Consider the following 14,791-nt stretch of genomic DNA (forward strand, 5'->3'; position numbering starts at 1 on the left):
TTACACTTTGCTGTGCTTTTACTATGGTAAACTTTTTATAAGGGCATACACACAAATTCATGTTTGTACTGCTTATTAATGGTGACATTACATTGACTGTATATATCTTTTCTAATTCCTATCTCCAAGTCACATAACCTCTCCTCTAGAGTGGGTTTCTATTTTGATCTTCTCCTCGATAATTACAGCTCACAAGCAAGCTCAAAGGCATTGAAGATAAACAGATGGATGCCATGATGCGATTGGCTAACCTGTCCAAGCAGGCAGGGTCTGTGCGCGACAAGACGGAGCAGAACCGAGTGATGGCTGAAGAAGCCAAGACCCTATCGGAGAAGGCAACCGAGGCAGCAACGGGGCTGGACAAGGTCAGATTCCATCCCACATGGGGTTTATATTCCTCTTCTGGTACTTCCTAATGAAAAGTACATAGTATGCGTTGGCTTATCCCACTGCCTCTCAACCTGTTTATGCCAGTTTCCTCTTAGTGCTACATGTCAAAATAATAAAAGACATTTCTTGACAAATGTTTCAACAAGAAGTCTTTTCAATGCCTTCACTGAGAAAGTTTATTTTAGTGTTAATAGTATGCCAGCAAGTGTTGCTAGTTATAGTCTGTCCTGCAATAAGATATAATTCCTTAGTGTCTTTACACTGTATCATTCCATAGTTGGGCATTCTAGGTACTTTATCAAGTTATGCATTGTTGACATACCATTTTGTATACGTTCTCCAGAGGTAGTTTTAGGGCTAATACGTTTAGAACCTTCTTAAATATGTAAAAGGTATCTGACGTGCTCACCTGGTAAAGGCATGTGGTATGCAGGATGAGTGATACAGTCAGGGAAAAGCAGGTTTGCCTTGTGGCTACTGGCTATGCAAAATTGCTGCTCTTCACAAGGAATGTGCATAGGTCATAGCACTCCCACGGGTTTGGGAGGCAAAATTGGCAGGGACTGCAGTGACTCCTACTGGACCAATGAGCTCAAACGGACGCCTGCAGGGTTGGATTGGTGGTGGGATTGTAGGACACCCACTGGCCTTCAGTTCTCCTGAGCTCTTGAAGGTAGGGGGGTGCAGTCAGGTGATATAATTGGACATTCTAAATTGTAGAGAAAAACCAGGGTAAAAATAATTGGGCATGGGGTTTAATGTATTTTTGAATGTATTGGTTTGATCTTGTGCTTGATCAGGATCTAGAGGAGGTGGAGCTGAAGTACAAAGAGCTGGAAGGAAAGGTGGGCGGACTGGGCGATGGAGCCAGCAGTATAGGTAGCGTGACTGAGAGAGCAACCAACATCAAGAAGGAAGCAGAGGAACTGCTCAAGAAAGCCAATAAGGACATGAAGCAGTTAGATGGTATGTTTAGGCTAATTCTACAAGCAAATGTATTGAGAATGAATAGGATTGATTGAATTCATACTGATGAATTTGACAGGTAATAGTTATGGACATAGATTAATGCCTGTGTTAATCAATGCCTCAAAGTAAAAGCATAGCACAGTGTAATAAAGTGAAGCCATGGCAAAGCATAGGTAAACATTGGAACACCCAGAGAGGTATGGTAAGGGCAGCACTGTGGAGTAGTGGTTAGGGCTCTGGACTCTTGACCGGAGGGTTGTGGGTTCAATCCCAGGTGGGGGACACTGCTGCTGTACCCTTGAGCAACGTACTTTACCTAGATTGCTCCAGTAAAAACCCAACTGTATAAATGGGTAATTGTACGTAAAAATAATGTGATATCTTGTAACAATTGTAAGTCGCCCTGGATAAGGGCGTCTGCTAAGAAAATAATAATGGTAAAGTATATTAAAAAAAACATAGTAAATTATGGTAAATGCATAGTATAACCATGGGGAAACGGCAAAATTACAGTACAGATTTACTGTGCTAAACTTTTATAAGAGCTTCTGCATGAGGTGTGAGACTCCAAACAGGGTATTGCTTTGATTAATAGATCCATGAATGATTAATTGAGGCTTGCAAAGTAAAAGCCATATTAATCAATAATCGATTGTTAGAGCTCTGCTTGACAAGCGTTTAAGCGAATGAGTAAGAGTACGCATCTTCATGTTTTTTAATGTTTTGTTCCCCCACTTAGAACTGGAGAAGAGGTTTGGGAGGAACGAGAAGAGGATGGAAGCGCAAGCCAAGGAGCTGATAGATCTGGAGAAGAACATCACCAGCATCAGGAACATTATTCGAAGCAACGTGACGCAGTACAGCACCTGCTCGTAGCCAGGAGAGGAGAAGCAGCCCCCTGTCACCTGACACAATCTTCACCAGTCAGTCAACACCTTTCAACCATTTCCATGACAACTGTTCCTTTCTGGGAAAGGCCTGTGTACTACAAACATGTTGACTGTCCTCTTCTTTCTCAAGGGGTGATAATAACTACAGTTCAGGTCAATGCAGATACCGTGATGCTGAATGCTGTTTCTAAACCTGGCTGAACCATTTCCCAAGGTTTAGATTACATATTGGGCATTTGTGTTTTATTAGGCCCTCACAGCAACATGAAAGCAATATGGAGGTACAGGAATGGGGTAAATAACTCCAGTGATTGAACAAGGTTCTCTGTAGGTCAGATAGCCTGGACATGGGATTTTGGGTTACTTGGTTATAGAGTTTTCTTTAATTCTGCTTTTGTTTTCTCTGCTTACTGTCAACCGGAATGCAGTCAACAAACCCATACGTATGTACTCTTCACCCAGTTTTAATCTCAGTCAGGACTATCTCCTTTTGCCTGAGCCAAGACCTGTATTTGAGACTTTGCATGGACATTTGTTACATTCCACATTGTGTAAACCTAGGTCACAGTGACCTACTTTTCCACAGTGCCTTCTTTTCTGATTTTGACGAAACTGCAATGTTGATGAGATTGTATGTGGACGTAGATCACGGTGACCTAATTTTACATTGATTTGGTTAACCAATCTTGTTTAATCAGTTGCAGAAACAGCTGTTTGAATCTGTGCAGATTGCTGCTCTCTGCAGCTCCGATCCATTCACCTATTGCTTCAGCTGTTTAAATTGGAATGGGCAAATTAGCCCAGTCAGCACCAATCTGAATAATCGAATTAACCTTTATGCTGCTCTAGTACTAAGTAATGTTTTTTTTTTCTTCCTTCTGTGTAAACCTGATCTAGGTTATGGGTTATGTTATGTGTATCTATGGCAACAGTATTTGAGTAATTGCAATAAAAACCGTTATAAAAAAACAGTATAAAAATAACAAAATGCAATTTCTGTAATTCAATAAACAACAGAGAGCACTGTGGCTCGGCAGCTGCAGGCTGTTCTTTTACTCTGCAATGCAGTGTCAGGTTATCAATAACAGTGTAGGCTTTAAAGTGAATAACAGCGGGGGGGGGGGGGGGGGGGGGGGGGTATTGAACACGAAAAAAACCTATGACAGAATGCAGCTCTCATTTTTCAGCACTGGATAAAATAGAATCTATTTTTGTATTGACAGTACTCTACACTTAAAAAAACAAGCCCTCAAAAAGGTTCCGAGACGCACTGCTGCACACAGTCAGAAATTAAATATATACAAGAAAATGAGTAATTGAGCTGGCCTTATCCCTGTGAGAGAAAATCTTAATAAATAAATTTGTGTCAAATTTCCACAAAGAAATTTAGCAATCAAACATCAGATCAAGTGCATTTCATCATCCGGTTCTGAAAGTGGCTTGCGTCACAGTATTTATAGAACAATAGAGAACTCTTAACATGAGGCTGTATATCGATTAGTTTGTTATCCACGAACACAACATATTACCCTAGTGCTTGTACAGTGTGTTGTATCAGGGTCACCCAGCCCCTGTCCTGTTTGTGTCTATTCTGTAGCTTGATATGCACATGACAATTCTCACAGACTACAATACTTGTGAATGCTGTCTAATGTGCACTGGAGATCAGTTTTAAGTTCCAATAACAATGCAATTACATCGGAACTGCTTTGTGATATGAAACATGAATTAATGATCCATTCCACACCTATTCATACTGTTAGAAACCTGTAACAAAACCTAGGAGGATGGTTCCTAACTCTTGCTCACTTGATCTGTTCCAATCAAGTTAACTTGTTTAGTCCTGTGTTCTCTAAATCTGTTATACTAAATAAGCATTTTGTTTCTGAAAAAGATTTGTAAAAACAGAGACCCTCTATACTAACACAGTGAGTATAGAGGACCATCTCTATATTAACACAGTGTATATGCATTTTAATAGAGGTGTGGTGGAAATGTAATTGTGTGCTAATTAGGGGATTATCAAATATCACATTGGAATATATTCTCCTGTATCACTTTAATAAACATACAGGGCTTCTGTAACATTTATTTCATCACAGAACCATGCAACATTAAAATTTCAGTTCAAAATTCAATCGGGATGTGATACTTCTCTGTCTCCAGTAGGGGGAACTCAATATTCTAAAACCTTCCTCTCTGTTGTCCCTGAATCTCCTCAGGAGATAGACTCCCTCCTGTTAATGCCTCGTGTAGAGGACTATTATAAACTTGGTCATTAAATCCCACTTTTACTGCAGTTACACTTTGTATGCCATCCTCACTCACAGCAGGACTATAAAAGATTAAATTAAACCACTTTTTTTTACATGGGTTTAGATGTAGAATTCTGTTTTCATTTCTGAACATCACAGATGACTCAGACAGTTGGCACATTCATGAAGCAGGTGAAAATACCAGTGACGCTAACTCACAGCCTTGCCATCTCACTGAGGGCCCTTCAGCATAAACACTTTAGACATGAAGCTCCATGTCTCCTTGTGAATGGCAAATAAGGGGTGAAAACACTGTTTTTGTTTGTTTGAAATAACAAATAAAATAAACATAACACCAAATAACAGATTGACACAACTGTATTTGCTTATGGATTCACGTGTGATGGTTGGTAGATTTGTTACACTTAAACACATTTACTTAATCAAACCAAGGTCTCCAGATGTAAAAGGTATGACAGGCTCGTAAATTAGCAATCCTGCCATGTGGAAAACCATATTTTTATCTATCAGAATAACCGAATAAGATGCTCAAATACACAAAAGAAATACACAGGTCTGAAATATCAATAAACATAACTATCGTAGAATCACTTTTGTTTATTGTTTTGTTACATACATCACATTCTGGTGCCTTACTGATGTATTTCGTACATCCACTAGGGGGCAGAGTGTTGCTGGGGGACAGGTTAATGGTTACACTCTGGTGTACCGGCTGTACTTAAGAGAGAAGATATGTTTCAGAGCTCTTCTGAGGCCACAGGGGTGCTTTAAACTTCTGAGTTTCAAAAAACTACCAGGACGTAATAGCTGAAACAGAAAATGACATACAAAAGTGATTGTAAACAATAGTAAGAATGCATTAGTAAAGATAACTATAGTCTGTGATCGTCAGCCCCCTAGCAAGTTGCTTATTAAGGTACTGAAGCCCTTACATTGTGTATCACATCTTGTGTTAAAACAGCTGTTCTTTAATCAGTGCCTTCCCAGAGGATTCAGTCGTGGGAACTCCTGTCGTTTCTCTTCATGGTTTTTCATGTTTACCACATCTTGAATGTCTTCACAAAACATTGCCTCACTTGTGTTCTGAAATACTCTGCATACTGTAATATATTTTCCATTGCTTTGAGCACTGCTATGTTCAGACACATTTCCCATTGCATTCTAAAAATAAATATGATATGAAGAGTTTTGCTTGAGAAGCAAGGAGAACCCATGTGAATGTGGTGTTACTAGTGGTATCAAAAGAAACCTATGAAAACGTTTCTTCCATTGACTTCTTGTCAAACCTTTCTCATATTATTTTAAATACACCATTGAGTGGTAACCATCAGTGTCATTTATTTCAAGAATGCAATATGTGGTGGATTTCTATCCTTGCAGTTTACATTAACCCTTTTCTAGCCTGCAGTATACACTCCTGTCTACTAATAAACACCTCCAAGAATGTTATATTGTTTTGCCTTTTCGTAGCTTGTTTTATTTTGTTTTAAGTGGATACTATATGCAATGTACTTTTAATAGTGAATTGTAATTTAAAATAGAAAAAAAATGTATTTTAAAATGTTATTGTTCTTTCACGGGAGAGTTTTTAGAATTTAATAACAACTATTAGTAAATAGTAAATAAGAACATAAGAACATAAGAAAGTTTACAAACGAGAGGAGGCCATTCAGCCCATCTTGCTCGTTTGGTTGTTAGTAGCTTATTGATCCCAGAATCTCATCAAGCAGCTTCTTGAAGGATCCCAGGGTGTCAGCTTCAACAACATTACTCGGGAGTTGGTTCCAGACCCTCACAATTCTCTGTGTAAAAAAGTGCCTCCTATTTTCTGTTCTGAATGCCCCTTTATCTAATCTCCATTTGTGACCCCTGGTCCTTGTTTCTTTTTTCAGGTCAAAGAAGTCCACTGGGTCGACATTGTCTATACCTTTTAGGATTTTGAATGTTTGAATCAGATCGTCGCGTAGTCTTCTTTGTTCAAGACTGAATAGATTCAGTTCTTTTAGACTGTCTGCATACGACATGCTTTTTAAACCCGGAATAATTCTGTTTGCTCGTCTTTGCACTCTTTCTAGAGCAAATAATAAGTTTTTTTTAAGTTCTAATTAATTAAGACGTGGATAACTTCAATATAAAATAATGAAAACTACACATCATACATCTTACTAACTACGTCTTTTTTAGCTGTACCTGTTGAGCCGACCCGGGGACGGAGGTAAAGTATTTCATTGTGCAGATCAGAGGGACTTTTCAGCACATTCCAGCCTGAGAACGCTGCTCAGACTCAGAGCCCAACTTGGAAGAGGCCATTAGGAAAACCCGACGTGGAGTTTCAAGTGGCCTGCAACAGGAATACACACTGCAGAACCTTTACATGGTTTGTGTATTAAATAGCAAAGGACAGTAGACACGAAGTGTAGAGTTTTGTTTTTCACCAATAAGAAAACTCCAAGCTAATGCTTAACTAAAAAAAAAAAAAAACTAAACAAACAAAACAGCAGGAAAACTATTATCTAAAGTAAAATGCAGGCTTTAAAAAAAACCCTGAAAAGCAATAAGCTGTATTAAATGTTTAGTGACGGGAGCCATGAACCTTAAATCACTCAAAGCTCTTGATATCCCCCTTTCTCATCAGTCCCATCCGTAAGATCCATCACATAGTTTTCATTTTACAACTTTTGCTCTCAACTTTTGTCAAAAGTTTTCAGGCACTTTAAATAACAGTGCGATCTGCTTCACTGCAGTTTATAGTCGGGGATACGAGGCCCATTGGTAAGTAAGCGTGATGGTTGTGTATTGTATATGTTATTACTAGCACGTTAAAGTGTACATTAAAATGCACTGTAAGGAAGCACACTTTTTTGTGCCTGCTGTTACTGTATTTCCCAAACGTGCATTTCCCATGAATTGGTTTTTACCAAATTGCAGGGTTTTTTTAGTTAAAAAGCTTAAATACCTTTTTTTCTTTAGCCTAAAACAACTTTTCAGAAATGATTTTACTTCCAGAGGACTGTGATCAGTTTCAATCTGTTGTAAGGTTTTTCCACTGATTGACGAGTCCTTTTTTATATTTCAGGTTTTAACGGGAACATAGGTTTATATATAACAGCACGTTTATGAAAGGCATGAGGGAGATACTCTTATTATTATTATGTGGTAAGTACAATTATTATTAATACATCAATTTAACGTAGAGGGAAGTGCTGCAATGTCTAGTCCTGGAAGCGGTAGATTTCAGTTGATGTGTGTGTTCACCTGACAAAAATGAGTCCGGCGTTTCCTTTGCTTTATAATAATAATAATAATAATAATAATAATAATAATAATAATAATAATAATAATGATACACATTTTGTTTTTGCATGGATAAAATGTAAACGTAGAGTTACTTTTCCTGTAAAAGCAGTAGGTTATTGTATGGCATATAAATGTGCAAAGATGCGATCGATTGCATTTTTGCTGAACAAAAAAAAGAAAAGAAAATGGTTTAGTTTAGATTTGTTACTAACAATATATATTTGTAGGCAAATATGTATTTGTAGTAGGCACACAGTGGCGTGTTGTTTGTTGATATTTTTACAAGTGTAATGTTTGTTACTTTGTATCACGCTCGCTGCTGTGTCAAGTCGATCTACTTTGATTATTATTATTATTAGGGTTTTTTTTAGCAGTATTAATCACAACCGGTGCTAGTCCTATTGCTTTTTTTAATTTCAAAAGGTTTGTAAATAGCCTACAACGTATTACATTTTTAAAACTCTTAGCTATAGTGAATATGTGATTTTTGTATACCATATGTCTAATACTTTGTATTAATAGTGCATTACTAAGGTAGTATACTAATACACAGATTGGACTAGGTGGAAGACATTAATCCTCACGTAAATTCTGTTACCATTATGTGTTTTAGCTGAATTGTAGCAGCATTTACAGTTGAGTCTATGCTTCTGTCAGGACTTGGGGCTATTGTGTGCCCTGGAATGCAGTCCCAGTCACAGTATGCAGTAGATTCTAATATAGAACCCTTGATTCCTCTTCCCTGAATAGCATCTATCATGTTCCCTAACCCTTTCCTCACACCCTCTATATATTACATGCTTAACTTTAAATACTCAGGTGCTGAATACTCACTTCTGTTGAACAAAGCATGTCAGTTTTCAACAGAATTATAACAAGTCACACACATGTATATATCAGTATTACTACAAGAATACTGCCTGAATGCCAGGGTGCAGTATGTTATAGCTTAGACCAAATAGATTTTTTGTTTTCTGTGACTAGCAGTTTACCGCTTGGTGGTTTTCAATCTTTGCAGAGCTTAAAAAATATCCAGAGTGTCTTGTCTGAAGAAGGAGCGCTCAGCTTCAGAAATTCCAGTGTTCACTTTTACACCATGGCATCTGTCGTTAAGGAACTGTTTTTAACAGAGGCAGTTTGGTATTCATTGGGTTCTGGTTGTGCTCACTTGTTTACTGCCTTTTTTAAAAACGTTTTATTAGTTTAATCACAAACTGCATTTTAAACCAGACACCCACTTTCCCAAAATATATTTTTTATTTCTGTTAGCCTGTTTTCCCTCTTGTTTTGTTTCCTGCTATTACTTGAGCACAGGGATTCTCTGTGGCCTATGCAGGCCTGCTATTTCACATCTTCAATGATTTTCACGTTTTCAATGAACAAAAATATAATATAGTACTTAGAGAAATATCTCGGATATTGCATAGCACCACAGCATATTATAACAGATACATAACCACACAACAGGGCAGTATGTATGGACATTCTTTAGCACAGATTCTTCAGTGGATCCGAATCACAAGACCTTATGTGTGACGCAGTGTCATTACCTACAAGATAATTGACTGTGGTAACACCAAAGGCCAGTTAGTAGAGTGACTGTAGAATGGCTGTACAGTATAATGCTACAGCATAATCTTTTTGTAAATGGTCATTCTTAAAAGGTGGTTTTAGGTATAGTTGTTTTAATTTGCTGTTAAAGCAGAGAGTATCTACCATAGGATAATGAACTACTCAGAACCTGCAGCTGAGGCAATCCATGAGGTTTATAAATATGTTTCAAGCTGATTCCAAATGTTACAGGCATGGATATTTGAATGGGTTACGCTGTTTGAAAGCTGCACAGACCCTTGTTAAGCAGGCTTTGAAATGGATGGACACACTCCAGCACAGATGCGTTCAAGGTGAAAAAGAGGCCCTCGTTTCTCAGTGAATCTTCAATGTTTACAATTATTATTATCTGTTTGGATACAGCCTTGCCCTGGATTCTCTCTTGCACTTGTCACAAATTAAACAGAGAAGTGCAATGCAATGTTATTTACAGCCCAAGCCCCAGATGCCTCTTAGAAGGAGTTATTCTTATTCTCAGCTCTGTGCACATTTAAACCGTCCTCTTTATTTTATTTTTGGCTCGCAAGGAAAGCTTAATGCAAGCCTGTCCAATGATAATGAAGTCTGTCCAGCTGCTGGGCTGGATCAAGTTTCCCAAAAAGGTTTTGTTTGAGTTGAGTTTAAACGTTAGTTGATGGCTTTGCCTTTCTATTTAACTTGGCATTTTTTGTGGGGTTCTAGTTGTTTGATTTGTATAGGTTGTCAGGGGGTTGATTGGGACTGTACTGACTCCATGACACTAGGCAACAAGATTGTTTGTAAAAGTAAATAAATACATGTTTTTATCAGTGTAAGAGGCTTATTAAGGTGTGGTTATGTTTTACTACTAATGGTTCATTTAAAAAGTAATTAAAAGCTAAGAGAGGATGAATGGTATAATGATACAAACTTGAACAAACTAATTATAAAAATTAGTAGGACAAAGTTAACTCTAGCCAATACTTTAATGACGAGAGGACATAGTTGGAACTTAAGTGTAGATAGCAGGGCAGAGGGTAGGAGGCACTTCTTCACACAGAGAGTGGTGAGGGTTTGGGTTGGGTTACCTACACGGTAGTCATGTTGAGGCAGAATCACTGGGATCCTTTAAGACCCGACTTGACAAACATTTTAGATGGCTTAGCTACAGCACTAGGAACCAGACGAACATACTGTATATTGGTTGAATGACCTCCTCTAGTTTGTAAACTTTCTTATCTTCTTATAAGCTCCTCAACAGCACAATTCGTAAACACACTGTATATTACACATCTTAGGAACAATACAAAAAACCCTTCAATTTAATACAGTTTTCAGATCAACCAGTAAATGAAATCGGAAGTATCTTGTAAATGTTTGCTGACTTTCATGTTTGCCTGTGTCTCAGCAACAGTGATTTTTGTATAGAGATTTTAAGCTGTGTGAAAGTTGTGTGCAGCTATTCAGCAACAAACATGGCATAGCATAAAGATCTATGTGACTTTACAAGGAGTTTGTTGGTAGGTTCCAATGCAACCAGTTCATCCCAAAATACAGTGCATTAACCAACGTGTCCTTTTCATGGAATGACCACATTTGCAAAAAACAAAAACACATTGGCCAAATCACAGAAAACACTGGACAATAGAAACCTATTTCCACTCAAATAATACTGAGAGAGCTGGGCATTGTGTAGCAGGTCAGTCACTGTCTGATATCAACTGAAATGGGAATGGGTCATTATACTGCTGTAACCTCCGTTGTATGGCTTGGGCAACCTTTTGAATTCAGATCCAAACCTACACAATGTGAGGTTACTTATATATGGCTAGATACGGCAAATTGCTTTTCAGCGGGCTTTCTTTAATCCCTGCTTAAATACAGTGCAGACAAAGATGACTTAATCATTGTTGAGATGAATGCATGCAGATGAAAGAGACGAGGGTGGCTTGTAAAAGGCGTGTGAGCCTTGGATCCAAGTCAAGAACATATCCATTTTATTCAACCACATCTCCTTCAGGCAATTTCATTTGGCTTCTGGTCTTTTGATGTTTAGCAAATGGAACAACCGGCTTTTACTCAAATCCTTTAATAGCTCTGGACCAGGTGAAAGTCCCCTGACAGTAATGTGAAAATCCTACAGGAAGCGAAATGTCAGGAATGTGCTGCTGATCTTGGGTGTTGAGCAGCCAGCAATGGAGCTTTTGAAACAATGGCGGCTGTAGAGTGCCAGTGCCCTGAGAGTACAACATGTTCAGGCTGAGAGAGCTGGCAGAGTGAGTTTAGCCCTTTGCAGTCCATTTATTAAGTGCGTGTCAGGCGCGTCAGGTCCAATTTATTTTCACACGCGCAGTTAATTTTAGACACGCTGTTTAAAAATATTTTTTTTCCACAGTCAAACGGGTTTAAAAGGCTCTGCATATCAACAAAGCACTCACTAGGCATCTCCTGCCCCGCCCCACCCTTTCGTTCGCTATAGCTTTCACATATGCTAAGAAATAAATAATAAAAATAATAGTCGTACATACCGATCAATCATCTGATCACTTGTTTTATCACCAAACGCCTCAATAATGCGATCCAAGTCATTATTTTATTACTATAACATCTGAAAAGAGCTCTGCAAATATCTGTGATATTCTCTGAGCGCTGATGCAGTTGCAGCCAGCTTGTTTCCTTATGGCCGCCGTTATCTGATGCCAGGGGCAAGTATGACTAATCATGAGATACACCCTTTTTTTTCCGGCTTGTCTCGGCTCCTGTCACTCCCACTCGGCCATTGAATGGTTTTCTCGGCTTTTTCCAGAGAAAAAACAACTAGAAACCTGTTTTTTGCGTCTTTTTGATGATGTCGGACAGGGTCCGACATTGGACCGGATAGGAATAATTGCAATGTCGGACCAGGTCCGACATAGGACCGCAAAGGGTTAGTGGTTGTCTGGGCACTCAGGGAATCTGAAAGGAGGGTAGAGGAGATGGCTTTCTGTTGTGGTTCTGACTGCTTACCTAGTGCAAATACATGTTTTAACTCCCTAAAGTGATTTATTATTATTATTATTATTATTATTTACTTCTTAGCAGACACCCTTATCCAGAGCGACTTACAATTGTCACAAGTTATCACATTATTTTTACATACTATTACCCATTTACACAGCTGGGTTTTTACTGGAGCAATCTAGGTAAAGTACCTTGCTCAAGGGTACAGCAGCAGTGTCCCCCATCTGGGATTGAACCCCCAACCCTCCGGTCAAGAGTCCAGAGCCCTAACCACTACTCCACACTGCTGCCCATGAACTCCCTGGGGTACATATCCTAAATGAGGGGCAGTGGAGGCACCTGTACTGTATTCAATGTGTAATAAAGCATACATTGTAAAGCACAGAGAGGCATTCGACATCATATTAAAAAGAAACAGTAAACTATTTTAAATGCATACTACAACCCATGGGAAAAGCATGGAAAAACTGCAATCTCACACAGAATGACTGTTGTACACTTTTATAAGAATTGAGGGGTTTAGATCACAGGGACCTACGTATTCATGAGGTAATGTTTCAGAGATGGAAAGTTGGAGTAATAGTGTTTTGTTTTTTTTCTGGGGGTGGATTGATGGAATCTGAAACACTTACTCATATTACATCACCACCATGGGCTGTAGCATAGCGACCTTCCATACAGTACACTGCCCCACTCATGATTCCACTCATGATTCCACTCATGCCCGGGCTGCATCACTCTCTTCGGGGTGAGTCTGCAGTTCAATTCCCATGCCGTTACCATGCTTGACCTGTCAGAGAACCTGCAAAGGAACACAGAGCTACCAGATTAATACAGCATTGAATCACTTCAGACCTTATTGCATATGAACATGGGAGGGGAGATTCAATCTTAAAAATACAGCTCTGATTGACTGCATAAACTTGTGTTGGCATTAAATACACCCTCCAAAATGTGTTTGTTGGTTTTAGCCTGATTCTAAAGTTGCCTAGATATATTTTTTCTGTTCAACAAAATACAGTTTTAACTGTTTGCTGGTGTAAGTTTCAGTTTCTGGTTTATTTGTTAAATAATCACACTTGCTTCCAGCTTCTGGTATGATTTGTTGGTAATCCATGGATGTGATTTAATATTGAACTGTACTGTGTGCCTGCTGCCTCTTTGATCTAAATTCAGGTTCTTAATACAGTAGACTCCCGTTAATCTGTGCTTCTGTGTGATTTAATACCGTACATCATCAAAATGTATTAGTGCAGAAATCATCTGATCTATGCGGAAGTGGGTATTTGCGTGCTTTATTAGTGCGGAAGTCAGCATATCTGTGCGGCTGTGGACGGTCATCATTTAATTCAATTAAATTGAGTACAGTATAGTGCAAGCCAATGGATAGTACTGTCTTGTAGTTACTGAAACCAGTGACAAGCGAGCAGAAAGCAGATTTGAGACTCTCTTATCCTGGCAGCTGAATATGGAGGGCAGTTATGACAATTAAAGATCAGTGACATTTTTAAACCAGCTCTCTCTGCCTCTGAACAACGCTGATTATGTACAGTATATATTTTGACCGTTGTTGGGACACTATTTTATTTGTATTATTGCATTTTTGGAGTTTTCAATTGATAGATTTCCAACACAGTAAACTCAATTTCGGCTAATCCGTGTTTTACACTAATTCAGGCTCAAATCAGTCCCAATCTGCACGGATTAACGTGGGTCTACTGTAGCCGTGTTTGTAAACCCCACCGTCTCTGCCTGTATTCAGCAGAATTATTATATGTATTAATGAACAAAGGTATTACTTACAAGTTTCCCATCGTTTTACTATGCATTTACCCTAGTTTACTTTGGTTTGATTTTTTAATATGCTTTACTGTACCTCTCTGAGCTTTACAGTGCTTACCTATGTTTAACCATGCTTTCACTATGCTATATTACACTGCCATGCTTTCACAATGGTTTATAGGGGACAATTTCATAACTTCTCCCATAAACACTGTCTTTCACAGTCTTGAATGCTTGTGAAATTCAGATTATTTTTTATTTAAATGAAGGTGTTCCTGGCCCTGTATGTCTGATCGTTAGCAGGTTTCTCCTTTTTTCCACAATTCACCCCTACAGACGGGCTTCTCATTTTGAAACCAGAGGGTCTTCTGTATCGCACAGCTGTTCTCAGCAAATTCGTGGTTGTTCTTTATCTGGGGAATGTAGCTCCAGCTTCCTGGCCTCCAATTTGTCCAGCCCACTTGGGACAATAGTGTGATGCTAGACTGGTAGACAATAAGGAAGCCCCTTGGTAGTCTCCACTGGTTCTGCATGGTAGAACTTCAAAGCCTTCTCCCTTTTTAAAAAGAGCACCTTGCAATTTGGCTGTCATTGAGTTCTGTGGGCTGTATAAAAAGA

At 38.7% G+C, this 14,791-nt stretch overlaps 2 protein-coding genes across 5 annotated transcripts in view; both read left to right on the forward strand.

The window, feature by feature from the left end:
- Positions 1–3,220, forward strand: part of LOC117964320 (laminin subunit beta-2-like) — an 80,777-nt gene extending 77,557 nt beyond the window's left edge. For all 3 annotated transcript variants that reach the window (XM_058988825.1, XM_058988827.1, XM_058988826.1), the window contains exons 33-35: positions 189–365; positions 1,191–1,356; positions 2,099–3,220. In XM_058988825.1, the coding sequence (XP_058844808.1) occupies positions 189–365; positions 1,191–1,356; positions 2,099–2,235 (480 nt within the window). In that variant the 3' untranslated portion in view covers positions 2,236–3,220. The remainder of the gene's footprint in view (positions 1–188; positions 366–1,190; positions 1,357–2,098) is intronic.
- A 3,984-nt stretch (positions 3,221–7,204) lies between these two features.
- The window catches only part of LOC117414029 (laminin subunit beta-2-like), a 57,079-nt gene continuing 49,492 nt past the window's right edge, over positions 7,205–14,791 (forward strand). For both annotated transcript variants that reach the window (XM_058988829.1, XM_058988830.1), the window contains exons 1-2: positions 7,205–7,297; positions 7,602–7,681. In XM_058988829.1, coding sequence (XP_058844812.1) covers positions 7,642–7,681 — 40 coding nt within the window. In that variant the 5' untranslated portion in view covers positions 7,205–7,297; positions 7,602–7,641. The remainder of the gene's footprint in view (positions 7,298–7,601; positions 7,682–14,791) is intronic.

The sequence above is a fragment of the Acipenser ruthenus genome, chromosome 16 (genome assembly GCF_902713425.1).
Source record: "Acipenser ruthenus chromosome 16, fAciRut3.2 maternal haplotype, whole genome shotgun sequence".
Lineage (NCBI taxonomy): Eukaryota > Metazoa > Chordata > Actinopteri > Acipenseriformes > Acipenseridae > Acipenser > Acipenser ruthenus.